The following is a 23,514-nucleotide window of genomic DNA, read 5'->3' on the forward strand; positions in this document are numbered from 1 at the left end:
CCTTTGTAGGCGGCGGGAGCTTAGAGACCTGCGAGAACTCCATCTTTTCCTCCTCTTTGTAGGCGGCGGGAGCTGAGGAACCTGCGAGCACTGAATCAGAGGACCCGGGGGTCTTTACCCGGCGGGGGACTCTTCGATGCTTATGTTAGCACTCTAATTGTAGAGAGCTTGAAGATGATATTAGAGAAATGAGAGAGCTAGGGAGCAGAGATTACCTCCATTTTCTTTTCTCTCTCCTTATCTTTGGGGGTCGAAGTCCTTATATAGCGGTGTCCTGTCAAATCAGGCCTAACTGCCTCTATCAAGTCAGGCATAACCACCTCTGTCTTTCTTCCGTAGCCGTTACTGCCAAAGCTGAGGTGGCGGGTGCAGGCGGTTGTTGCAGAGTATGGCTCTGCCAGGGGAGGGATAGCTCTCAAGGCTGGCAGGCACGGTGCCGCTTGGCGAGAGACGTGAGCTTAAGTCTCCGGACCTGTCAGGTACGATTGTCAGGCAAGAGATCTTCCTGCGATATGCCGAACTGCTCTTTTGTACCGAGCTACCCTACAAGTGGCGGGCTGTCTGGGGGGGAGCTATGGCAGGCTCTACTGAGCTGCCTGTGGCGAGCTATACCGAGCTGCCCAAGCTGTTCAGTTGTCAAGAGGCTACACTTGGTTTGCATGAGGTGCCAGGTGTCACAATTTCACTGGAGGGCCAAATCCGCCCTCATCAATAATTAAGCTTCTCTTTCTCTTATCTTGGAACCGCCATAGAACTAGATGGGTGACGGAATGCTAACAAAAATCTAAGCTTCTCTGCAAACCTCTGTTAACAGTTTTACTGTGCAAATGAAAAAAAAAAACCTATTGCGTTCTGTGTTCCTGCGCCTGTTCACGATTTATCTGTGAACTCTGTGTCTAAATAGGCCTCTTTATCAATTTTTTTCCCGACTAAGGAAAGCCTTTTGGGAGTTGTCAGTTTTTTGCTCCTCCAGTTGTGAAGGCAAACGGTGAGCCAGCGTACTCATACCATGGAGACAAGAAGGGGTGCATGAAAGAGGATCCATTCATGAATAGTAGTTATGATAGATTAGTGAAAACTTGGTTCAGAATCCTGACATTTCTTTTCGAATTGTGAATTTCTTAGGTTGAAAATTGAGAAGGGGTAGTTAATTTTGATGACATACTTGCAAACTCTGATGAATTTATTTATGGTGGCACATGTGGATATGGGAATGGAAATTCCAATTGATGAGAAGATATTTCTAGCACAAAAAGTGGTGATCTACAAGTGCAACATCCAGGGTGATCCTGTTGGGACTGCAACTCATATGTTGGAATCTATGATCAACTAGAGTTGAAGCCACCGATGTTGCCAATGCGGTTGTTGATGACTTGATGGCATAGACCGAGTAATGCTTAGTAGAGAAACAACTGTTGGTGCTTACCCTCAACTTGTTGTACAGAAAATGGTGAGATATTATTATCATCCTGATCGGTCCATAGCTGAGTTGGTCCAAATAGACATGTGGCCGTTCAATCATCGCCTCATCAGCCCGGTCAGTTCCCTGTTATACATTGACTTCACGGCTTAAACCGGGCAACACTATTATTGTAGCCCCCCATCTTATCCTTTCAGTCACGTCAGTTATACGTCACGTGGATAAGCGTAATTATGGATAAAGAGGAATAGGGAAGACAACTCCACTGAGGATTAGGACTCTATCCTGAATATCTCGGCGGCTGACTTCATCCCGACAACCCCGGAAGCCCCATCCAACTAGGAAACGGAGCGTCGACTATAAAAAGGTATTCTATGCTCAAGGTAAAGGATTCCAACTTCTGACACCCATACTTTCTCGTTGCTCAGCCAAGCACTCTCCTTGCTCGGCTGAACCTTCCACTACCTCCTACTAACTTGAGCATCGGAGTACCTACCCGGGGAAAACTCCTTGGGCCTTTGACATCTTTCTCGATCACAGGTCTTGAAGCGCGGCTATGTCCTTCCACCTTGGCTCCTCCTTGTTGGAAAGGACTATCAAGTTGCTCTCTTCAGTTCGCGCACCACTTCGGATTGAGCAGCATCAGATTGGCACCATCTGTGGGATACACACAGAAAGCCAATCATAGACCATGAACACCGCTCAATGCACTGTGGTCTGAAGTCCTAATGCAAATTCGTGACCGCAATAACATTCATTGGCCCAAGAAGATGAAAACACAAGGCAACAAGAGGAACCGTGACAAGTATTGGGAGTTCCATAAAGACCATGACCACGACTCGGAGAACTACTTCGACCTACGTAACCACATTGAAAACCTGATCAGGCATGAGTACGTCGACAGGTTGGTTGACAAAAGCAAAAATTCGACATACGAAGAACAACGCGTGGAGAATGCTCGGCCACCGCCCCGAGACCCTCCTACTGGTGTGATCCACGTCATATCAGGAGGAACCGTCGTATGAGGAGAGAGTAACTCGGGGCACAAGAAGTATAAACGGCTGTGCGAAATCGACAACCAGGGGCACAAGAAGAAGTGTGGCTAGTCTATCACCTTCACCGACGATGACCTCTGGGGAGTTCAAACCCCACACGACGACGCCTTGGTAATCATAGCCGAGGTTGCCAATTTTGAGATGCGGCAGATTATGGTAGATACGGGTAACTCCACTAATGTGCTCTACGAGGAAGCATTCGAGAAACTCAGCATAGACAAAGAGTGCCTAACCCGTGTCAACAGTCCCCTAATGGGCTTCTCTAGGGAGTCCCTCTTGCTCACTGGAAGGATAACTCTTCCCCTCTTGATCGGAGATGATGACATCACTGCGACGATCATGGTGGACTTCATTGTGGTTTGTTGCCTGTCGTCCTACAACGCCATCCTCGGCAAGCTAAACCTTAATGCTTTGCAGGCCATGGTCTCCACATTCCACCTCACCATGAACTTTCCCACCAAATACGGCGTAGGCATAGCGTGTGGAGACCAAAGAACTGCACGACAGTGCTACTTGCTCTCCTACCTAGGAGCACGCCCAATTGCAGAATTGTTGATGGTTGAAGCCCATGATCTACGGGATGAGGTGAGAACAGAACGCGGTCAACTTGTCAAAGACCTCATCCAGGTGCTGCTCAATGAAGAAGACCCCGAGAGCTAAAGCAGTACCTGATCTTGCCACCCCTCCTCACCAAGCCGAGCCCAGGGGATGAGCTATTGTTCTACCTCTCGTTCGGGGATGAGGTTGTCATCTTGGTGCTTGTTAAGGAGGAAGATCGGGTATAGAGTTCGATCTACAATACTAGCAAAGTTCTCAGCGGCACGAAAACTGAATACTCCAACTTGGAAAAAATGGCCCTGGCATTGGTTACCTTGGTCATAAAGCTCAGGCCATACTTCCAAGCCCACAACATTCGTGTGCTCACTGACCAACCACTCAAGCAAGTCCTCCAAATGCTGAAAGCATCTGGCTGTTTGAACAAATGGAGCATAGAGCTAATTGAGTTTGATATCGAATACACACCCCAACTCTCGATCAAAGCTCAACCCCTAGCTGACTTCATTGTCGAATGCACATTCACCGCCGAGGACCCTACCCCGCCGCCACAAGTATGGACTTTACATGTGGATGGCTCATCAAATCAGTAAAGCAACGGGGCCGGCCTCATTCTCCTTGGCCTAGATGACACGGTGTTAGAGCATGCCCTCAGGTTCGAGTTTAAAGCATCTAACAACGAGGCTGAGTATGAGGCCCTGATCGCTGGACTTCGCCTCGCCTTAAACCTGGGAGCCTAGAGAATTGAAGCCTTCAGCGACTCCCAGTTGGTAGTCAACTAGATCCTCGGCCAGTTCGAGATGCAAACACCTACGATGATGAGCTATTTATGGAAGGTGCAAGAGCTCATCCACCGGCTTGAGCATTTCAACATCCAACAGATCCCTTGAGCCGAAAACACACAGGCCGACGCGCTGTCAAAGCTAGCTAGCTCCCCGAAAGTCAACCTTGATGCAACAGTGCAGTTAAAGATGCTGACTCAGCCAAGCATTACACTGACGACCCTCCTCATCCTCCTTGTGCAGTATGGTCCGCCCTACCAATAAAGTCATTGTGCCCGTGCCTGGGGAAGGCAAGCTCACCAGAGTTCTTGGACCGGGCACCTACAGACTTGAGGACCTTGATGGCCGACCAATATTGAGGAGCTAGAATACAGGGAATCTTCAGATCTACTACCAATAATCTGATAGTTAATGTAGAATGTTTTATTCGAGCCACATGTCTGATTGTACCGCACATTGCATACACACGCACCACTGCACACACACCGCATAAGTCGTGCTACACAGTTGCACAACACTCACTGACTTGGCAAATCTTCAAACGACCCAAGCCTACAACACGTAGCTCAGCAGCATATTGCCGACCAACTTGACTCGACTGTCTACAGCCCGAGCCTAAGGTGGAGAAGAACGCCCCCACCCATCAAGACCTGAGGACGGTCATTAAACTCCACTCAACCATTGACTAACAGTCGGTCAGAGCAAGTTGAGCAACGGCCAGCCCTCGAAGAGCCCCAAAAGCTCCCGAGATAGAAACTAAGCATTCCAGAGATGAGAGCTCGGAATATACTCTGGCCTCGCTAGACTAAAAATCTCAATCAACCCTAGACCTCGGCGAAGGTAAGGCCGAGGAACCCAAAAAAAAATGATGTATGTATGCACACAAGTTCAGAACAAAAAAGTTTCATTAAGTTAAATAGTCGATACACTGACGACCCTCCTCATCTTCCTTGTGCAGTATGGTCCGCCCTATATGGATCCCATCACACAGTACCTCCAAGAAGGCACGCTTCCAGAAGATCAGACAGAAGCAAAGAGACTCTAGCATAGATCAGCCCGGTACTGCCTCATCCAAGGTTAGCTCTACCAACGCTTGCACACTCTCCCCTACTTGAAATGTCTCTCCCCAACCGAGGCAGATTACGTCCTCAGGGAGATCCGCGAAGGTATTTGCGGAAACCATCTCGGCGCGTGCACCCTAGCACACAAGGCACTCTAGCAAGGTTATTTCTGGCCAACGATGAAGCAAGACATAACCCAACTAGTTTGAAAATGTGACAGTTGTCAGCGACATTCCAATCTCCATCATTAGCCCATAGTCCCCTAGAAATTGATTACCAGTCCAAGGCCATTCGCACAGTGGGGTATGGACATCCTTGGTACTTTCCCCACTATGGTTGCACAGAAGAAGTTCCTCCTGGTAGCAGTGGATTACTTCACCAAATGGAAGGAAGCCGAAGCTCTGGCACGCATTACCGTGCATAATGCCCAAAACTTCTTCTGGCAAGGTATTCTCTACCGATTCGGTATTCCACGTGTTCTCATCACAGACAACAGGATGCAATTCACCGACTGAAAGTTCAATGCCTTCTACACCGACTTGAAGATTGATCACCGGACCAACCGAACCTTATTGCACGGCTTGAAAACTCGGCTAGACCAAGCCAAGGGGAGGTGCGTCGGGGAACTATCGAGCATACTCTGCATACAGGACTACTCTGCAGACGGCCACTAGAGAGACACCCTTTAGCCTAACCGACGGAGCCGAAGCCATGGTGCCCGTAGAGATTGACTCCCCAAATCTCTAAACTGGGCTCTTCGATGAAGACCAGAACGACGAGGACCTCAGCGCAGAGTTAGACCTAATAGAGGAAACTTGGGACTGAGCACATGTCAGGATGGTAACACAACAGCAGAGGATGAAAAAATACTACAACTCAAAGTCAGAAGACGCAAGTTCAAGACATCTGACCTCGTCCTCCATAAAGTCATTGTGCCCGTGCCTGGGGAAGGCAAGCTCACCAGAGTTCTTGGACCGGGCACCTACAGACTTGAGGACCTTGATGGCCGACCAATATTGAGGAGTTGGAATACAGGGTCGGATCTACTACTAATAATCTGATAGTTAATGTAGAAAGTTTTATTCGAGCCACATGTCTAATTGTCCCGCACATTGCATACACACGCACCACTGCACACACATTGCATAAGTCGTGCTACACAGTTGCACAACACTCACTAACTCGGCAAATCTTCAAACGGCCCAAGCCCACGACACGTAGCTCAGCAGCGTATTGCCGACCAACTTGACTCGATTGTCTACGGCCCGAGCCTAAGGTGGAGAAGAACGCCCCCACCCATCAAGACCTGAGGACGGTCATTAAACTCCACTCAACCACTGACTAACAGTCGGTCAGAGCAAGTCGAGCAATGGCCAGCCCTCGAAGAGCCCCAAAAGCTCCCGAGACAGAAACTAAGCATTCTAGAGATGAGAGCTCGAAATATACTCCGGCCCCGCTAGCCAAAGACTGAAAATCTTGATCAACCCTAGACCTCGGCCAACGTAAGGCCGAGGAACCCAAAAAGAATTGATGTATGTATGCACACAAGTTCATAACAAAAAAGTTTCATTAAGTTAAATAGTCGGTACAGTGGATGAAAGTTCGGAATACCAAGCCATTACAAGAACAGGAAAAATAAAGAACCCCACGGCTACACAATCCTCGACGGGGGGATCAGCAGCCTCGTCACCACCCTCACCGTCTTCACCATCCTCATCGGCCTCCTCATCGACAAGATTGTCTGAAGCAGGTGGAGTGTCCAAGTCGTACAACTCCCAAGTCTGTGCAACCTCGCTCAGCTCCGAGCAGTGACGCAGAGCCCTCCTACAGAAGACGGTGAAGCTAGCTTCAAAGGAAACCGAGACATATTGATCCATCATTTGTCAGAGCTCAAACGATGCCTTGTACCGATCTACCACCTCCTCGGCGGCCTCCTGCCTTAGCCGCTCCCTCTCCACCTTCAGCTTAGCAAACTCCTACCTCCGGTCACGCACTAAGTTCGCCTGTTCAGCCAACTGGGCCTTTAGCTCAGCAACTTCCTTCTCCAGCGCAGTTGACCGCTACCCTGTCGCCTGAAGATCAGCCAATTGAGCTTTTTGTCGCTAGTACTCAGAGTGCTCTATCTCGTACATTCCCCACAAGTGCCAAAGACGGTCAACCAATGTTATTGCCGAGCACGTGTTCTGTGAACATCAGAAGTACCCTTAGCATGAAGGAATCTACTTAAAAGCAACAAGAGTGAGTACGAGCTTACCTGAGCCGCTGCCCGAATGAGTGAGCATTCCAAGGCACCGCTGCCAATATTCCCGACCTCCTTAGATATGTAGGCCGTCATCATTCCATGAACCAACTGGTCAGGAACCCCAAGGATTTCTAGCTCGTCCTGATTACGAACCGACTAGTGTAGCACGTGGATGTCCGAGCTGCTGCCCCTACCTCAGTCTTCGAAGAAAAGGCAGCCCGACGAACCTCCTTGAGATCCACGACAATGACGTCCTCATCATCATTTCCATGTCGCCGAACTCTTTTTTGGCGACGGGACGCCCTCTTAGAAGACCTCGGAGGATGAACTACCTCGGGACAGACCTGCGGCTACGGGCTAGCTCGGTTCTACCTCTGCCAATTCTCCCTCATCCGACATATAATCTCCTCACTCGCTCGCCATCTCTACACCTGCACTACGGAAACATGACAATGAGTACAAGATCAGAGAAGCAAAGAATATATAAGTAAATGAAGCAACAGAAAGGACAGACCAGCCACCCTACGCATCAACCTGGTGAGCATCATCAACATCTTCGAGCATGTGTATGTAGCTACGTTTATCTCAAGAATCATGCTCAGAGCTGACCTCTCCTCCCATGTCAGTGCAAACCATAGACATTGTGGCACTCTCGTCCTCGGCTCTTGTAGCACGGCCGGGAAGGGGAGGCCCATGAGACAATGCACAAAGAAGAAAGTCTCCTTCCTAGTCGAGAAGTAATAATAGTCCTATTGGTGAGGTTTAAGTTGAAGGAGGAAGATCACCATACCCAGGGTCAACTCAATGTCACGAACCGCACAATAGGACATAAGGGCAAACAAAAACCTAAAGGAGTTCGGCATCAGTTTCACTGGCAATACTCGGTACCATCCAAGCACACCGGTGATCCCTTCTTTCAGAGGAAACCTTAGCCCGACTTCTAAATTGTTCTCGTACACGTATATCTCGTCGGGCTAAGCATATGTTGCCATCTCGTCAAGCTGTGGGCACCTCATCTGGAATTCCTCGGGGATGTTGTACATAGCTCGGATCCGAACCATATCCCCAAGAGACAAGACACAGGGTGTGGTCCCAAATTGACGACCAACTTGCAAGGGAAGCTCTACTTCTACCCAATAAGGACCAACCTCGACAGTCTTGAAATCCCCAACCTCCGACTCATAGTCAAATTCACTAGAACCCGAAGAAGAACCAGAAGCAAAAGAAGAATGGGAAGATGAGGAAGACATCTTATCGAACTTGAAGCCAAGGAATAAGAGACAAGGCCGAGTAACGCCAACAACACCTCGCTGAGCAATCCAAGCAACTCCTCTCGCAAATGACAATGGAGAAAGGCCCATCCACCCCTTCTTATAACCCCTAGGAACATGAATCGATGCTAGATCAATCATAGGGATCAAGTGCCACTCTAACGAAGCTCAGGAAGACCAATTGGCGCGACTGTCACTGCACTCACATAGCCTCAGGAACCGAAGCGATGATATTGACAAGCAACAGTCAGGGAACTAATTGCCTCGGTTCCCCCTCTAGCACTGGTCCAACCAACGCCATAGATGCACGGAGTTCACCTAGGACCACCGGTCCAGTTAACTCCTTGGGTCTCCTCAAGGCACCAAGCAGCAGATGCCAACCAAAGAAGGCCACGCCACACCTTAACCAGGAACTCCACTCTTCAACTTCGGAATTGGGGTAGTGGTGTTGGGATTCCGAAATTTCGTTAACAAGTTCCTCAACCGAAAGAACGGAGGCCCCGACTTCGTAGCTTGGCACCTCCCTCGACATGTCATTACCGAGCATCACGGAGGCCCCCGACTTCGATGCTCAGCACCTTCCTTGGCACATAATCACCGAGCATCATAAAGGCCTTAACACCGAAGCTCGGCCCCCTCCTCGGTGTAGCATCATCGGGCATCAGAAAACCCTTCCTCGGCACCATGCAATATTTCAGTTGAGGAACGAAGAGACCTTCCTCGGCACCTTCAAGAAGACCTAGAACTCGAAGCTCAGCTCAACACTTCGATGCCCCACCGAAGTTACAATTATTGGAGTTCCGCAGCCGACGGTTGAAGGATTCCTTGGCCACATCCCACATTGTGCGGACCTCAAATTCTGGCTAGCGAGGAACATCAAGTGGACTAGACCCTCAACTAGACTTCAACTTGGAGTTCCTCAGCCGAGGAACAAAGCATCTTGTCGCGCTAAGCCTCGGCCGAACACTTTGTGCCTCAACTTCAGAACTGGGGGAGTGATGATTGGGCCATGGCTGAGCTGGTCCAAAGAGACACGTGGCCGACCAGTTATCGCCCGGTCAACCCGACCACGTCAGCATAGCTTGGCCAACTTCGCGGCCTAAGCCACGCTACACTATTATTGTGGCCCCCCATCTTATCTTCTCAGTCACGTCAGCTACATGTCATGCAGATAAGCATAACTACGGATAAAGAGGAATACGGAAGACAATTCCGCCGAGGATTAGGACTCTATCTGAATACTTCAGCAACTGACCTCATCCCAAAAACCCTAGAAGCCTAATCCAACTAGGAAATGGAGCATCGAATATAAAAAGGTATTACATGTTCATGGTAAAGTATTCCAACTTTTGACACCCGTACTTTCTCTTTGCTCAACCCAACACTCTCCTTGCTCGGTCTAACCTTCTGCTACCTCCTACTGACTTGAGCGTTGGAGTACCAACTCGGGGATAACTCCTCGGGCCTCTGACATCTTTCTTGATCACAGGTCTTGAAGTGCGGCTTAGTCCTTCTACCTCAGCTCCGCCCTGTTGACAAGAAGTATCTGATTGTTTTTCTCAATTTGCGCACTGAGCAGCATCACATCACAATTGTCGTTTGCTGCTGACTTATGGTAATTTCTGAGGCATTTCTTTGTTGATTTTTCCAGCAACCAAGTATTTGGGAGTTTTGTCATTGATGGGGGCGCGGTTTCTTTTTGTAATGGATGGCCACCACCCATAAATAGTTTTAAGAATTATTCGATTGGATTGATGATTTAAGAGGAAAAAAAAAGTTTTTTAAGAAAATATAAAATGTTTTTATAGGTATTTTGGTAATTTAACGTATTTCACTATCTAACTTAATTATTAGGTGGTCTTTGTCTAATGGACAAGTTTGGGGGCCCTATGTCGCAACATAGGTCTCTCTTTACGAAGAGTTCTCCAGCATTGAATCATCACCCCCGACCTTCAATCAGTACTAAGAACGCTCACCCGAGGGGGGTCTTTGTAATTTACCCAAAAGAAAAAAATGGGTAGAGAAGATTTATGTTCTTCTTCATCCTATGTTTCCAATATTTACATAGTTTTTCTCACATTTTAGGGAGTATTAGGATCGTGTAGTATTTGTGTTTTATTTAGTTCATGAAGACAACGGGTTAGACTTGGCAGTTGGTTTGAGTGGGTCAGATTCGGGTCCAGTCATGGCACTTTTGGGTTGATTTCAGGTTGAACCGAGTTATGCATAGGGTTGGCAAATTATAGATCCTGACCCTAAATGTTTGGTTAGAATTGACCCATGGAACGATTTAAATCAACCCTAAAAATAAATAAAATTTCAAAATTTAATCTTTACAATTCTAAACTTGAAAAGTCAAAAATTCAAAGAATAAACAATAAAGAATAAGGAATAAATACTGGATATTAAAGAGTAAAAGCTTTTAACAATACATAAATAGTCTCAATTAGATTTGGCAATCGAATCATTGGGTTGACCCATGACCCAATTTTTCTAGAAATGTTTGTCTCATGAATTCTTAAAGTAGTATTGATTTATGTGCACATATTTTATTATCTATTCAAGCCACTTAGGTGCTATTAGACACAACATACAAAAAAAAAAGTAAAAAATGGTGATACCATTGAAAAAAAAACATCAATTTACATAAATTGAGGGGGTTAAAGTAGATGGTTTTTTAGTAAATGTCCCAACTAAATAAAAAAATCATCAACTGCATGCCTACTTGGTGCTGCATTTATAAAAATAAACAACCATACTTCCAAACACACAAGGTCATCAGCATTTTAATTCAGTTAAGTTTAGGCTAGGGGTATTTATGGCATAGATATGAGAAAATTCACTAAATTGATACTCGGACTCCATTCGCTTTTCAATATGTATATTTACCCATGTTCTTTTATTTCTAAGGTAATAAGACAATGATTTTTTAGCAAAAAAAAATTTGTCCCATCCAAATGTTGATTACTTTCTCCTCAAGTGGAAAAGTTATTTATCCACATGAAAGAATGATATCTCTAAATCGAGAAAAATAAATTTTTCTTAATTTTTTGTAGACCCCATATATAAATATACAAAAAGAACATGGTTTCATGATAAATGTAACCAAAAACATACAAAACAGAACAAAACAAAAGAAGAGAAATAGGAGTTCACATCTCAGCCCCACAAGGGGCCGTCCCACAACATCCCACAGCACATCTCCGTCGTGTATTGTGAATATTTTCCGATAATGACATCATCAATTCTGATACTATCATCAGAAAATGTTTCCAATACACCACAGAGATGTACTGTGAGTTATGGGGCGGCCCCTTGTGGGGCGGAGATGTGAACTCGAGAAATAAGCGCTGATCAGGCTGAATCAGCAGCCCTACAAACTGGTAGGTCCTTGGGAAACCTAGGTTGGGCTTGGAGGATGGGATTCCTCTCGAAGAAATTGACGGGTTTCAGGTCGAAGCTTGATGAAACTGTAGGCATGATGGGGAAGTCCTCTTGGCAAGGTATGTGGTGGAAGCCCAGAGTGTACCACACTACAATGTCTCTGTCTTCAATTGGACGATTCCTGCATTATCATTGTCTCATTTTAGTTTTATTTTTTAATAATTAAATATTTTGACAAAGATCATCATGGTGTTAAAACCGTTGTTGATCTGGATAGTCAGACTGTTTGGTTCGGGAACTGTTCAAACAACCAATTTTGTTTTACCTCAAGCTCGGCCTTTGGCCAAAAACCATCGAATCAGTCAACGATTCATTGATCCGGACAGTTAAATGTCAACCCATTTGATCTATTCAATGGTTTTTGGCTATTTTTATTTATTTATTTTTTTTTGTCAAAATGAGCCGTCCATTTGGAATGGTCGAAACATCGACACAGAAACCGGTGACCAGAACAGTTCCAGTTTCAGGTCATTTTTTAAAACATTGAAGATCATTACTCTTTGTAGCTCAAGCTTATTGATCTGTAAATTGTGTATTTGTACCTCGCAGACCAAACAGCAAGTGTGTCGTCCCCTTTGCTCTGATATGCAAGGAGTCCGCTGGCCCACTGCTCACTCCTGTTGTATGGAGTCACCCAAATCTGATCAACATAACAAACCAATACTGTAGCATTTAGAGAGCGCCAAATGAAGTTTGAATCTGTTTGATTCACGGAAATAAGGGTTTTGAATCCGAATTAGAATAAGAATGGTTAGATTCTAACCATTTGATTGGACAGAATTTGAATTCCATTCCCATTTCTACTGGATTGACCTTATTCTCCCATTTAAGGGATAATATTCCCTCTCCCTCTCTTGGGAATGAAGGTCTCTTTAGTTTGTAGTTAGAACCAGAATTGGAATTGGAATGATCAATTCCTATAGTCTATTTGGTTTAAACAAGAATTATAATGAGAAATGAAATAAATTGGAATAAGATTTCATTCACGAGGGAAGGAGAGGGATTAGAAAATGACCATTCCCTCAAATGAAAAGCATAATGTCATTTCAGTAAGAATGAGAATGATCAGATTCCAATTCCACTTAACCAAACAGTTGGGATCCGATTCTGATTACAGAACCCTATTTCCCTTAATCAAATGGTGTATTCCAACTGATTCCAATTCGAATGGATTTCAATTCTGACTCCGAGTCTCCGACTACGAACTAAAACATACTCAGAGAATTTTAAGATTTGTAAGATACCTGATTATTTGTGAATGCACTTCGTTTTTGGGGAGGATCATCGAGGTCGAGTAAGCTAGCAGCCGTGCCGCCGGGAACAATCTTGTACCCAACTGGATTCCCAACCCTAGATGGCCTGGAAGGATTGACGACATGGAACTCCGATGGGTCATAAAGCTTGAGCTTGATCTGAGCATCCTTCTCCGTCTTCGAGACATGTCGCTTAACCTTCAGATAACTCTTCCTGGGCGATTCTCCAGGTGTAGTCTCTTCCTTGACGAGATTCATTTTCACAAAAGAGTTGTCTGGACCATCGATGTCCATGTCCAGGTAGAACGTGACGTAGTGGTCGTGTACTACGCCGATCAAATTCTCTGACACCAAAGTTCCGGCAATGTATTCTTGCTCCGCCACTTGATTAAGATTCTGGTAGGCTGTTGCTTTCACCATCAACATCCCACTAAGTGCAACCTATTTGTAGATTGATGTAGATTGTATATTACTAGAAAATGAGGCAAATTAAGCTTTAACTGATTAATTTAACCAAATGGAAGAAAAGTTTCTTGTTTTGATGAACCTTAATACGAATGAGACCGTCAGTTTGAAACTCCCAATCTATAATGTAATCGTAGTTTCCCACGGATGCTGCCATTCTAACCACAAGAGTCACTTTCGGCCTGGATTCTCGAATCTGTCCAAAACCAAAGTCCGAAACATTTAGTGGCGTTTATGGTTTCTGGGTTGTGTTGTTAGTCTGTGTTTTGAGTGTGGCTTGTTTCTTTGTTAGCTTTATAATGAAATGTTCTTAGTTCTTACTGCTAGGAACATTTTTTTTGAGGCAAAATCTCAAACATTTGAATTATTGGGTCAGTTTCGATTTATTATGTGTCTCCCTACCACCGGTTCAAAAATTGACTTGAGGGCCACTTGTTGAATCATTGTTTTGTAAATGAGAATACCTTTTTATATTATATTATTATATTTATTTGAAAATTTGAAGAAATAATAATATTTAAAATAAAATAAAAACAAAAAAAATACATATTTCTCGTGTACACAGAACAATTTGGGAATACATATGATTGGCCATAAAGGGCTACCCACAGCCAAGAAAACACCAATGCTCCGTTTGAAAAGAGTACAAATGCAAATATGTACAACCTAAATACATACAAAATAATATAAATTATACGGTTTTGCACTCTACATATTTGCATTTGTACTTCTCCAAACTCAGCCTAATGTTTTCAATGTGCTGTATAATAGATCCAAACTAATGTTACTCAATTTGAGGTAATGCATGAATTGAGGAGGGTAATCAGATAGTCCTTGCTAGCAGGTCGGGGTAGAGCTTTAATGATGAGGTCGTGTTCCAAGATCTGCAATTAAGGAAGAAGTCAGAGGCCCAAGGAATTACCCCCGGGTAAGAACTCCGATGCTCAAGCCAGTAGGAGGTGGTAGGATGGTCGGCCCGGGCTATAAGGATGCCGGTCCGAGCTAAGTAGCGGTGTAGGTCTCAGAAATTGGATCCCTTACCTCGAGCATGGAGTACCTTTTAATAGTTGAAGATCCGTGTCCTAATCGGATTGGGTTTCCGGGGTTGTCGGGATGAGGTTAGCTATCGAGGTATTCGGTACAGAGTCTCATTCCCCAGCGGAGTTGTCGGAGCGCCTTATGGGTAAGTGTGCGCGTGCCAAGGTGATCTCAACAAATGCCCTCATGTATTTTCCTAAGGACGTAGTCTGCCTCAGCTGGGGGGAGGCACCTCAAGTAGGGAAGCGTGTGGGAACGACGGTAGAGTTGACCCTGTATCAGGCAATACCTGACTGCTCTGTGTTGGAGTCTTCTTGCTTCTGCCCGTTCCTCTGGGAGGTGCCCTCTCGAAGATACTTGATTATGGGATTCATCCAAGATGATCCATGTTGCACTAGAAGGATGAGGATGGCTGATGGTGCGATGCTTGGATGGCCAGCGTGTCTATCTGGACAGTTGAATCAAGGTCGGTCTGCGGCAAGCTGGCGAGCTTTGAAAGGGTGTTGGCTCGAGCGTACTCGGCTCGAGGGATCTGCTGGATGTCAAAGTGCTTGAGCTGCTGAATTAGCTCCTGCACCTTCTGTAGGTAGCTCACCATAGAGGGAGTCCGAGCCTCGGTGGCCGTGGATTTGGTTGACCACGAGCTGAGAGTCACTGAAGGCCTCGATTCGTTGTGCCCTGAGGTCTAAAGCAAGGTGGAGCCCACAATCAGGGCCTCATACTCAGCCTCATTGTTGGACGCTTTGAACTCGAACCTGAGGGTGTGTTCCAACACTATGTCGTTCGGGCTGAGGAGGATAAGGCCGGCGCCACTACCCTACTGGTTCAACGAGCCATCAACATGGAGGGTCCATACTGGGGGCAGTGGGGCTGGTTCCTCCACTGTAAATGTGCATTCTGCGATGAAATCTAACAAGAACTGGGCTTTGATCGCCGGTCGGAGCGCGTACTTGATGTCAAAATTCACTCAGCTCCACGCTCCACTTGACTAGGATGCCCGACACTTCCGATCTCTGTAGCACCTGCTTGAGGGGTTGGCTGGTGAGTACTTGAACGCTGTGGGCTAGAAGTATGGTCTGAGTTTTCTAGCTGCGGTGACGAGAGCTAGAGCCAAATTTTCGAGATTGGAGTACCGGGACTCTATGCTATTAAGGACCTTGCTGGTGTAGTAGATCGGTCTCTGTTCCTCTTCCTTGACCAATACTAAGCTGACGACCTCATCCCCGACCGAAAAGGTAAAGCAATAGCTCGTCTCCTGGACTTGACTTAGTCAAGAGGGGCGGCGAGCTCAAGTACTGCTTTAGTTCTTGGAAAGATTGCTCACACTTTTTGTCCCATGGAAGTTCTTTGACCGTTTAAGTGCTTTCAAAAAGGGGAGGCATCAGTCCGCGGACTTGGACATAAACCTGCCAAGGATGGCTATTCTCCCGGTGAGCTGTTGCACTTTTTTGTGGATCTGAGGGGATGGCCTGTCAAAAATGGCTTTTATCTTCTTCGAATTTGCTTTGATTCCTCTCTGTGTTACCATAAACCTCAGAAACTTGACGGAGCCAACCACAAAGACACACTTGGTTGGGTTTAACTTCATCTTGTACTTTCTAAGTGTGTCAAAGACTTCGTAGAGGTCGGCCAAGAGGTGTTCGGTCTTTTTGCTCTTCACGAGCACATCGTTGACATATGCCTCCACGTTCCTACCGAGCTGGTCATTGAATACCTCGTTCACCAGCCGCTAATAGGTAGTGCCGGCATTTTAGAGGCCAAAGGGCATTACCTTGTAGCAGTACGGTGTGATCAGTGATAAAGGTCGTTCGCTCTTGGTCATCTGTGTCCATCCAAATCTGGTTGTAACTTGAGAAGGCGTCCATGAAGCTTAGGAGCTCATGTCCTGTTGTTGCATCGACGAGCTGGCCGATCCATGGAAGGGGAAAGTTGTCTTTGGGACAGGCCTTATTTAGATCAGTGAAGTCGATGCAGATTCTCCACTTTCCATTGGCCTTCATCACCCTCATTACGTTGGCCAACCAACCAGGGTATTTGAATTCCCTAATGAATCCGGCGTCGAGCAACTTTTGTACTTCCTCAGCGATCACTTGCCACCGCTCTATGGTGAAGTTTCTCTTCTTCTGCTTCACAGGTCGGTAACGGCGTCGACCCGTTGAGCAACTTCTCTTGTTACTTTGTGTTTTCATCTTCTCCGGCCACCTGACATAGTTGCAGTCGCGGATTTGCATCAGAACTTCAGACCGCGGAACATTATGTGGCATGAAATTCCGATAGGTCGGCGGAGGGGTGCGAGGTCTATGGTCAGTACGGCGATCTTGCCTCTTGCGGTCTTTGTCTGACCTCTCGGACTTTCGCTCGTCGTTTTCTCTCCTATTTTTGTCAGGTTTCTCATCCTCGTCTCTGATCTACGCCTAGGCCTCTTCAGTGTTGATATACTTCTACGCGTGGCTCATTAGCGCGGCCAACGTTTGAGGAGGATTCTTGGAGATGGAGAAGTTGAATAGGGAAGGGTGGAGTCCATGTTGTATGGCCGTCACTGCGACTGATTGATTTAAGTCCCTAACTTGTAGTGCTTCTTTGTTGAACCTCGCCAGGTAGTCTCTAAGGGACTTCGCCTTTCTCTGTCAGACCTGCATAAGGCTGGTCAAGGTTTTCTAATGCTTCTAACTAGCTGTGAACTGTGCCAGGATTTGGGTCTCCAGTTGGGCCCATGACGCTATAGACCTCGGCAACAGGGAGGAGTACCATGCCGAGGCTGGGCCTTGCAGTGTGGTTACAAGGGCTTTGCACATTAGTCCCTCTGACGCACCATGTAGCATCATCTGGGCTTTGAGCGCTGCAACATGGTCGAATGGGTCGGAGTTCTTGTCGTACTTGTCGAATTGGGGGGCTCGCTATCCAACAGGGAGTACCTCATCCACTATGCCCTGGATGAAGGGTGTCTCCTTTGTGATATGCGCGATGGCCTGCACAAGTTGGTATACGGTGGGATTTGCACTCTTATGGGTGGAAGTGTGCTCTAACTCTTCAAAGCGTTGCCGGAGCTCTTTAATTTTGGCATCTCTATTGTCTGGGGCTGTAGTGTGTATGGCCTCCCTTTTGGGTCATGTGGGGTGATCCTTGACTGAGCTTGACTCGGCAATTGAGACTACGAAGGGCGGCGTCCTTTTGCCGAGCCTTTCTTTGGCAGGGATGCACGCTAACTGGTATGTCTGGTTATGGTAGTCCCGTCCTTCGGGAATGGGCAGTGGCAGCGGACCTTCGAGTCGTGTCTTTCCTCTTATGCTTGGACCGCTCTCCCCTTACGTCTAACAAGCACGCTTTGGAGTCCTCGGTCCAAGGATCGTCCTTTGTGCGCGTCAGGGCGTGAGGGAGGACAACCCAGTTAGGTGGCGCGGCAGACCCTAGTGTTTGCATGAATTCGAAGATCTTATCAACCTTTTCTACATGGCTCGGAATTGCACTGGATCTACTACAGTCGAAGGGTGTGGGACGTCTTGGTTCTCCTGAGACAGGGAATGGCCAGATGATCGTTCAGACTAGTTTTTAGGCATCTTAATCACTTCCTTAATTGTGTGGCGAGGAATGAGATTTTCGGGAAAGTCTTTCTGTGTCATTCCCACAAATGGCTTCAATCTGATGCTGCTCAATCCAAGGTAGTGCACGAACCGAGGAGGGCAATCAGATAGTCCTCGCTGGCAGGTCGGAGCCGAGTTTCAAAGACGAGGCCGTGCTTCAAGATCTGCGATCAAGGAAGAATTCAAAGGCCCGAGGAATTACCCTCGGGTAAAAACTCCAACACTCAAGCCAATAGAAGGTGGTAGGATGGTCGGGCCGGGCTATAAGGATACCGGTTCGAGCTAAGTAGCGGTGTAGGTCTCAAAAGTTGGATCCCTTACCTCGAGCATGGAGTACCTTTTTGTAGTTGAAGATCTGTGTCCTAGTCAAATTGGGCTTTCGGGGTTGTCGGGATGAGATTAGCCGCCGAGGTATTCAGGATAGAGTCACATTCCCCAACGGAGTCGTCCTCCTTATTCCTCTTTATCCGTAGTTGTGCTCATCCATATGACGTATAGTTGACATGGCTGGAAGGATAAGATGGGGTGCCGTAGTAATAACGTAGCTTTGCCGAGCTAGCCCGATGTGGCTGGGCTAGGCCGACGTGGCAGGGCGACAGTTGGGCAGCCACGTGTCTCGCAAGGCTAGCTCAGCCATGACCCGAACACAAACCAATATGGGTTTTGTTGCAAATAAGTGTATAAACTTGGTTATGTGACCAATCACAATTAAATATGTTAATCTTCTGTGCACATGAGCCCATACAACATGTAGGTCTCATACATACAAAAACCATTGAACGGGTTAATGGGTCAACGGTTCAACCATCTAAATAAACGAATCATTAATCAATTCAACGATTTTTAGTCAAAAATCGAATTTGGGATAAAACGAAACCAGTTGTGTGAACAGTTTCCGAATCGAATAGTCCCACCGTATGAGTCAACGGCAGTTCGAAACCATGATCATATCTTTTTGGCATATAGTCGAACCTTTGTTCAAATAGCCCAGTTTACACACTTACATTGGTATCAAATTTGGACTTATTGGCCCTTTCTCAAGGTGGATGTTAGAGCCACCTCATCCACCATTCAATTTTTTCTTTTTGTTTTTCAGCTTTTTCGAAAATGACAACTTTTTTGAAAAAGACAGATTCAAGGCTTCTCATCTACCATAAAAAAATAGGAATCAGATATTTGATGGATTTTAGCATATAAAGGTCACTTTTAGAGTTTAATATCAATAAAAGTAATATATTTAAAATAATTTCAAAAATATGTTAACTTTTTAAAAATAATACCAATAAAGAGTAAAAATACTATTCATCTTCTTATTCTTGCCATTTGTTCATCAGAACCGCCGTCTGTCGTTGCCGCCCGCCGCGCCTTTGTCCACCTCCGCCTCCGCCTCTGACAACGTGGTGTCCAGAGGCAGAGGTGGTGGCAGTGGTGCTGGTGGTCATTCCTTTGCCCGCCGCCGCTCCCACCTCTGTCTCCACCCATCTTTGGCAACGTTGCCAGAGGCGGAGGCAGAGGTGGGCGAAGGTGGTGGCGTTAGACAGAGAAATCACCAGTGCCACTGCCACCACCTTTACCTCCGGCCACCTCCAGCAAAGAGGCGGAGGTGGGCGGCAGCGGACGGTGGTGGCGGGCAGCACAGACGACGGCTCTGGTGAACAAATAAGAAGAAGAAGGAGATGAACAATGTTTTTGCCCTTTATTATATTATTTTTAAAAAGTTAACCTACACATGACAAGTTGAAAGAGAAGTTGGAAAATGAAGTAAGCAGAATTATTACTCTTGACAGTTGACACTGCCATAGTATAAGTGAAATTGGGCCTGTTTATCACAAAATGTGACTCACACCAATCTCAACCTGCACGTTTTAGCCTATGAATAAAAATTTACAATTTTGAAAATGTTCTAGTCTTGTAGATGCACAGCTGGAACGGTGCTGTGAGGTATGTGTGTAGTGCACTCAGTGAAGAGCAAATCCAAACTCAATTAAATGCTGAGTACAGATTTGCTCCTCATAGAACGCTCTTCACACCAACCTAAAACTGAAGTGATAGGATCTGCTCCTCATAAATAGGTGCCTCACATGCACATCCACCATGCATTGGAAACATCTCCGGTGAATATTCATTAATAAGTATGGGAGATGTTCTGTATTTTGTGAGGAGCTAATCCCTAATTTAAAGTGATTTATTGGTTTAGTCCTCGCAAAACCATCGTAACATATTCATATACTTTTTGCAGCTTGGATGTTTTTATTGGAACGGTATTTGCTCCTCACACTTCGGCGCCTCACATGCACATCCACCGTGCATTGTGAACATCTCCGGTGAAAAAGAACTTATAGGTACGGGAGATGTTGCCCATGAATGGTAGAATGTGCGTGCGAAGCGCGTGTGAAACGCCCTATGTGAGGAGCAGATCCAGCTCGTTTTTATTCGAGTTTACATCTGCGCCTCAAAAAAGCCCAACATACATGTCAGCGTGTATTGAGAATATCTTCCGTACTTTGCCTTTTGGAGATGTTACTAATACACGGCTGGGATCGGCTGTGGGGCGCAGAATGAATTCTTTTATTCGTATGTTTTTAGTTGAAGAATTTTGATGATTTTGTGGGGACGGAATTCGAATTCCTTTGCTCCCGGGAGGACCTACGAAGCTCAAGCTCGAAAGCTTTTTTTAGCCCATCAGGCCATCGGGCCATGCACCGACGCCGGCCGCGACCACGCAAGTGGCAACGCAGCCATCAGCATAATCTACAGCTATAAGATTCCCCTCTTTAAGTCTTACCTCCATGCCGGTGATGGGGCTCTCGGAGTGCCGCCAGGCGATGTCCCCAGAATAACGCTCAAATACACAGACCATGTTGGATTGAACATAGGGATTTCCATCAGGCCCAACGAACACGCCGTCCATGTAGTGAGACTGACGAGGACAATCGTTCAACGGCACCAGCGGCATTGCCGTGAAGCCCATGCCGTATTCGCCTGCATCCATGTAAGTCTTGAAGTACCAGCCATCGCTAGGATCCATGTATGGTACAAACAGCTCAGATGAGAACCCTTTGTACATCACACTTCTCAGCCTCTCTCTGTCGGAATCCCAAACCATGGCTCGTGAAACTATGACTCCGGCTCGTTGGTCGGCCTTCAGGTGGAACTCCCAGTTGGCCCACTTTATGATATGCCCATCTTCGACGCTGAAGCTCGGCCCTCTGGGCTGCTCCATGGATATGGGATTGAGCTGCTGGTGGAGTGGCTTCTTCTTCTGTGCCTGGTATCGATAGTCCGTGCCGGCGGCCTGGGGGATTGGGATGCCCTGGCCGGTGTTGGAGATGTGGATGATCTCTCTCGCGTCAACGTCCACCGTCACGGTGAGCCCTTCGATTGGTCTCATGTAGAAATTGGCCGTGCCATGGCTCGAGAAGCACTGTACCTTGAGGACCCTCCTCCCATCTTCACTGGCTCCATACCAGCCAGTGGAAAGCGGTATGCAGGCAACATTGGATAAGTCCACACCTCGAGCAGTGATGATTCTTCCAACTTCTCTGTTCGCCAGCGTTACGTTTAGGACACCAGCCATGTCATCGACGGTCAGTGAAGGGTAGCCCGAGGCTGGGTTGGTCACATGTCCGGCGACCTGGTTGGACTCCAGACAGACAGTGAGGATGTGAGACTGGCCGTTCAGAAGAGCAACCACGGTGGCTTTCCTGGGAGGAAGAGGATCTCCTTTCTTCCATCTCAACACAATTGACTTGTCTGGCTCGTCCAGCGCTACATAATGGATCGAGGGGGAGGGGGAGGAGGAGGCGAAGGGCGGGTAAGATGAGAGGATTGCACGGACGAGGTTGATTTCTTGGAAGGTGAGGGGATCTAGTGGATGATGAGGGCTCTCAGTTAAGTGGTCTATGGATTTGGTTCTGGGTGTCTGTGAGAAGAGATTTGATTTGGCCTGAATCCGGTTCTTAGAGATGCACCATGGCTTGTAAACAGAGCAGTCGAGAAGTTCGAAGTTTTCTAGAGGATACAGTACAAGGAAGAGGATGATGAGACCGAACAAGAGAAGTAAGAAGAAACGAAAGGATGGAATAGTTTCCATCTCTCTCTCAGAGAGGAAGGAAGAGAAGAAGGGCACAAAGCTTTTCCACAGGCACTTTATTCTCTCTCTTGAGATGAAGGAAGAGAAAGAACACAAAGCTTTTCCACACAAGACACTTTGTTAAATGGCCATGGGCTGATTGCTAGTACCAAATGACCCCAGCTTCGTGTGAAGTGGAAGAAATTTAGGGTCTAAAGGCAAAAATAATGTCTCCATTAAAAAGCAATGAGTGAAGAACGTAGTAATCATATTTATGTCATACGTAAAGTAGAGAGATGTTGTAAAATGGGGTAGAGAAAGTGATTTTCAATTTTTTTTTTTTTTTCTGTGCAAATGCTTGATTTGTGCTGTTTAAAAAGCAATTAACAATTAATCAATGTTAACTTTGAGTTCATGGTCGTTGATCACATGGTCAGTATCACACTAAAGGGCAAAGTGTGCTTCATTGCACCGCATGCATGTGCGTGCACGTTGCAGATATCAATCCTCCATACTCTCATTTCTTTATCTAAGGAGTGTAAATCAGCTCCTATTAAAAAATCCAAAATAAAACTTGTAATTTTCCAATGTGGGACAAGTTAAAAAACTATTTTTGGTAAGAAAAGAAGCTATTTTATGGCAAAGTGCGTTGTGGCGCACTAACGAGCGCCTAAACTTGCTATCGGACATGGTTTTTAAAACCGAATCAGTCAAGGGTCCGATTACTGGTTCAAACGATCCGACCATTCAACCCGAACGGTCGGCTCATTTCGATAAAAAATTAAAAAAGAAATAAAAATTTGAAAAATAATCAAAAACAGTTCGAATAATTAACCGATTGGTTCAATGATTTGCTAACCAAAATCAACAGTTTTAAAGAAAAACATAACCGGTCTTGATTTTTCTAATCTGATCGTTCAATCGATCCGATTTTAAAAACCATGCTATCAGAGCTTTCAGCGGTGCCGCTCGATTAACGCATTAACAACAAGCAACGGATTGAACGCTAACGCTCAATTAGTTTCGCAAAGCCGGAGTGCACATGGAATCACGAAGGAGCTTTATTGCAGTCGCTTTGCAGGAGATTCCAATGTATCGGTGTGTCCCATCTACAATTGGAGTCTACTGAGTATTGATTGATTCATCAATCACAGAGGTTCCGTTTTGTTCGCGGTAAGAATCGTTCGAATCAAAATCGGAATCTCTTAGAATTTGAGTCAAAATCGACTACTTTTAATGTCTAATTCAGACGAAAACCGGAATCCAATTCATTGT

At 46.1% G+C, this 23,514-nt stretch overlaps 2 protein-coding genes across 3 annotated transcripts; one reads left to right on the plus strand and one right to left on the minus strand.

The window, feature by feature from the left end:
• The first annotated feature begins 2,616 nt into the window (after nucleotides 1–2,616).
• On the plus strand, nucleotides 2,617–3,135 carry LOC148800846 (uncharacterized). Its single transcript, XM_088903851.1, has one exon. It carries the CDS (start codon nucleotides 2,617–2,619, stop codon nucleotides 3,133–3,135), a length of 519 nt encoding a protein of 172 aa, XP_088759977.1.
• Nucleotides 3,136–11,255: 8,120 nt separating this feature from the next.
• LOC104611496 (amine oxidase [copper-containing] gamma 2-like) lies at nucleotides 11,256–22,465 on the minus strand. Of its 2 annotated transcripts, XM_010278578.3 has the most exons (5): nucleotides 20,953–22,463; nucleotides 13,631–13,744; nucleotides 13,075–13,524; nucleotides 12,373–12,470; nucleotides 11,256–11,951 (listed from the first exon to the last, which is right to left on the minus strand). In XM_010278578.3, the coding sequence occupies exons 1-5, from the start codon at nucleotides 22,258–22,260 to the stop codon at nucleotides 11,741–11,743; spliced, it is 2,181 nt and encodes a 726-aa protein (XP_010276880.1). In that variant the 5' UTR covers nucleotides 22,261–22,463; the 3' UTR covers nucleotides 11,256–11,740. The 2 variants fall into 2 exon arrangements, with proteins under 2 accessions (XP_010276880.1, XP_088742694.1); XM_088886568.1 differs by lacking the exon at nucleotides 13,631–13,744 and having other exon boundaries at nucleotides 20,953–22,465.
• Nucleotides 22,466–23,514: the final 1,049 nt, after the last annotated feature.

The sequence above is a fragment of the Nelumbo nucifera genome, chromosome 4 (assembly GCF_055504915.1).
Source record: "Nelumbo nucifera cultivar China Antique chromosome 4, China Antique-T2T, whole genome shotgun sequence".
Classification (NCBI taxonomy): domain Eukaryota; kingdom Viridiplantae; phylum Streptophyta; class Magnoliopsida; order Proteales; family Nelumbonaceae; genus Nelumbo; species Nelumbo nucifera.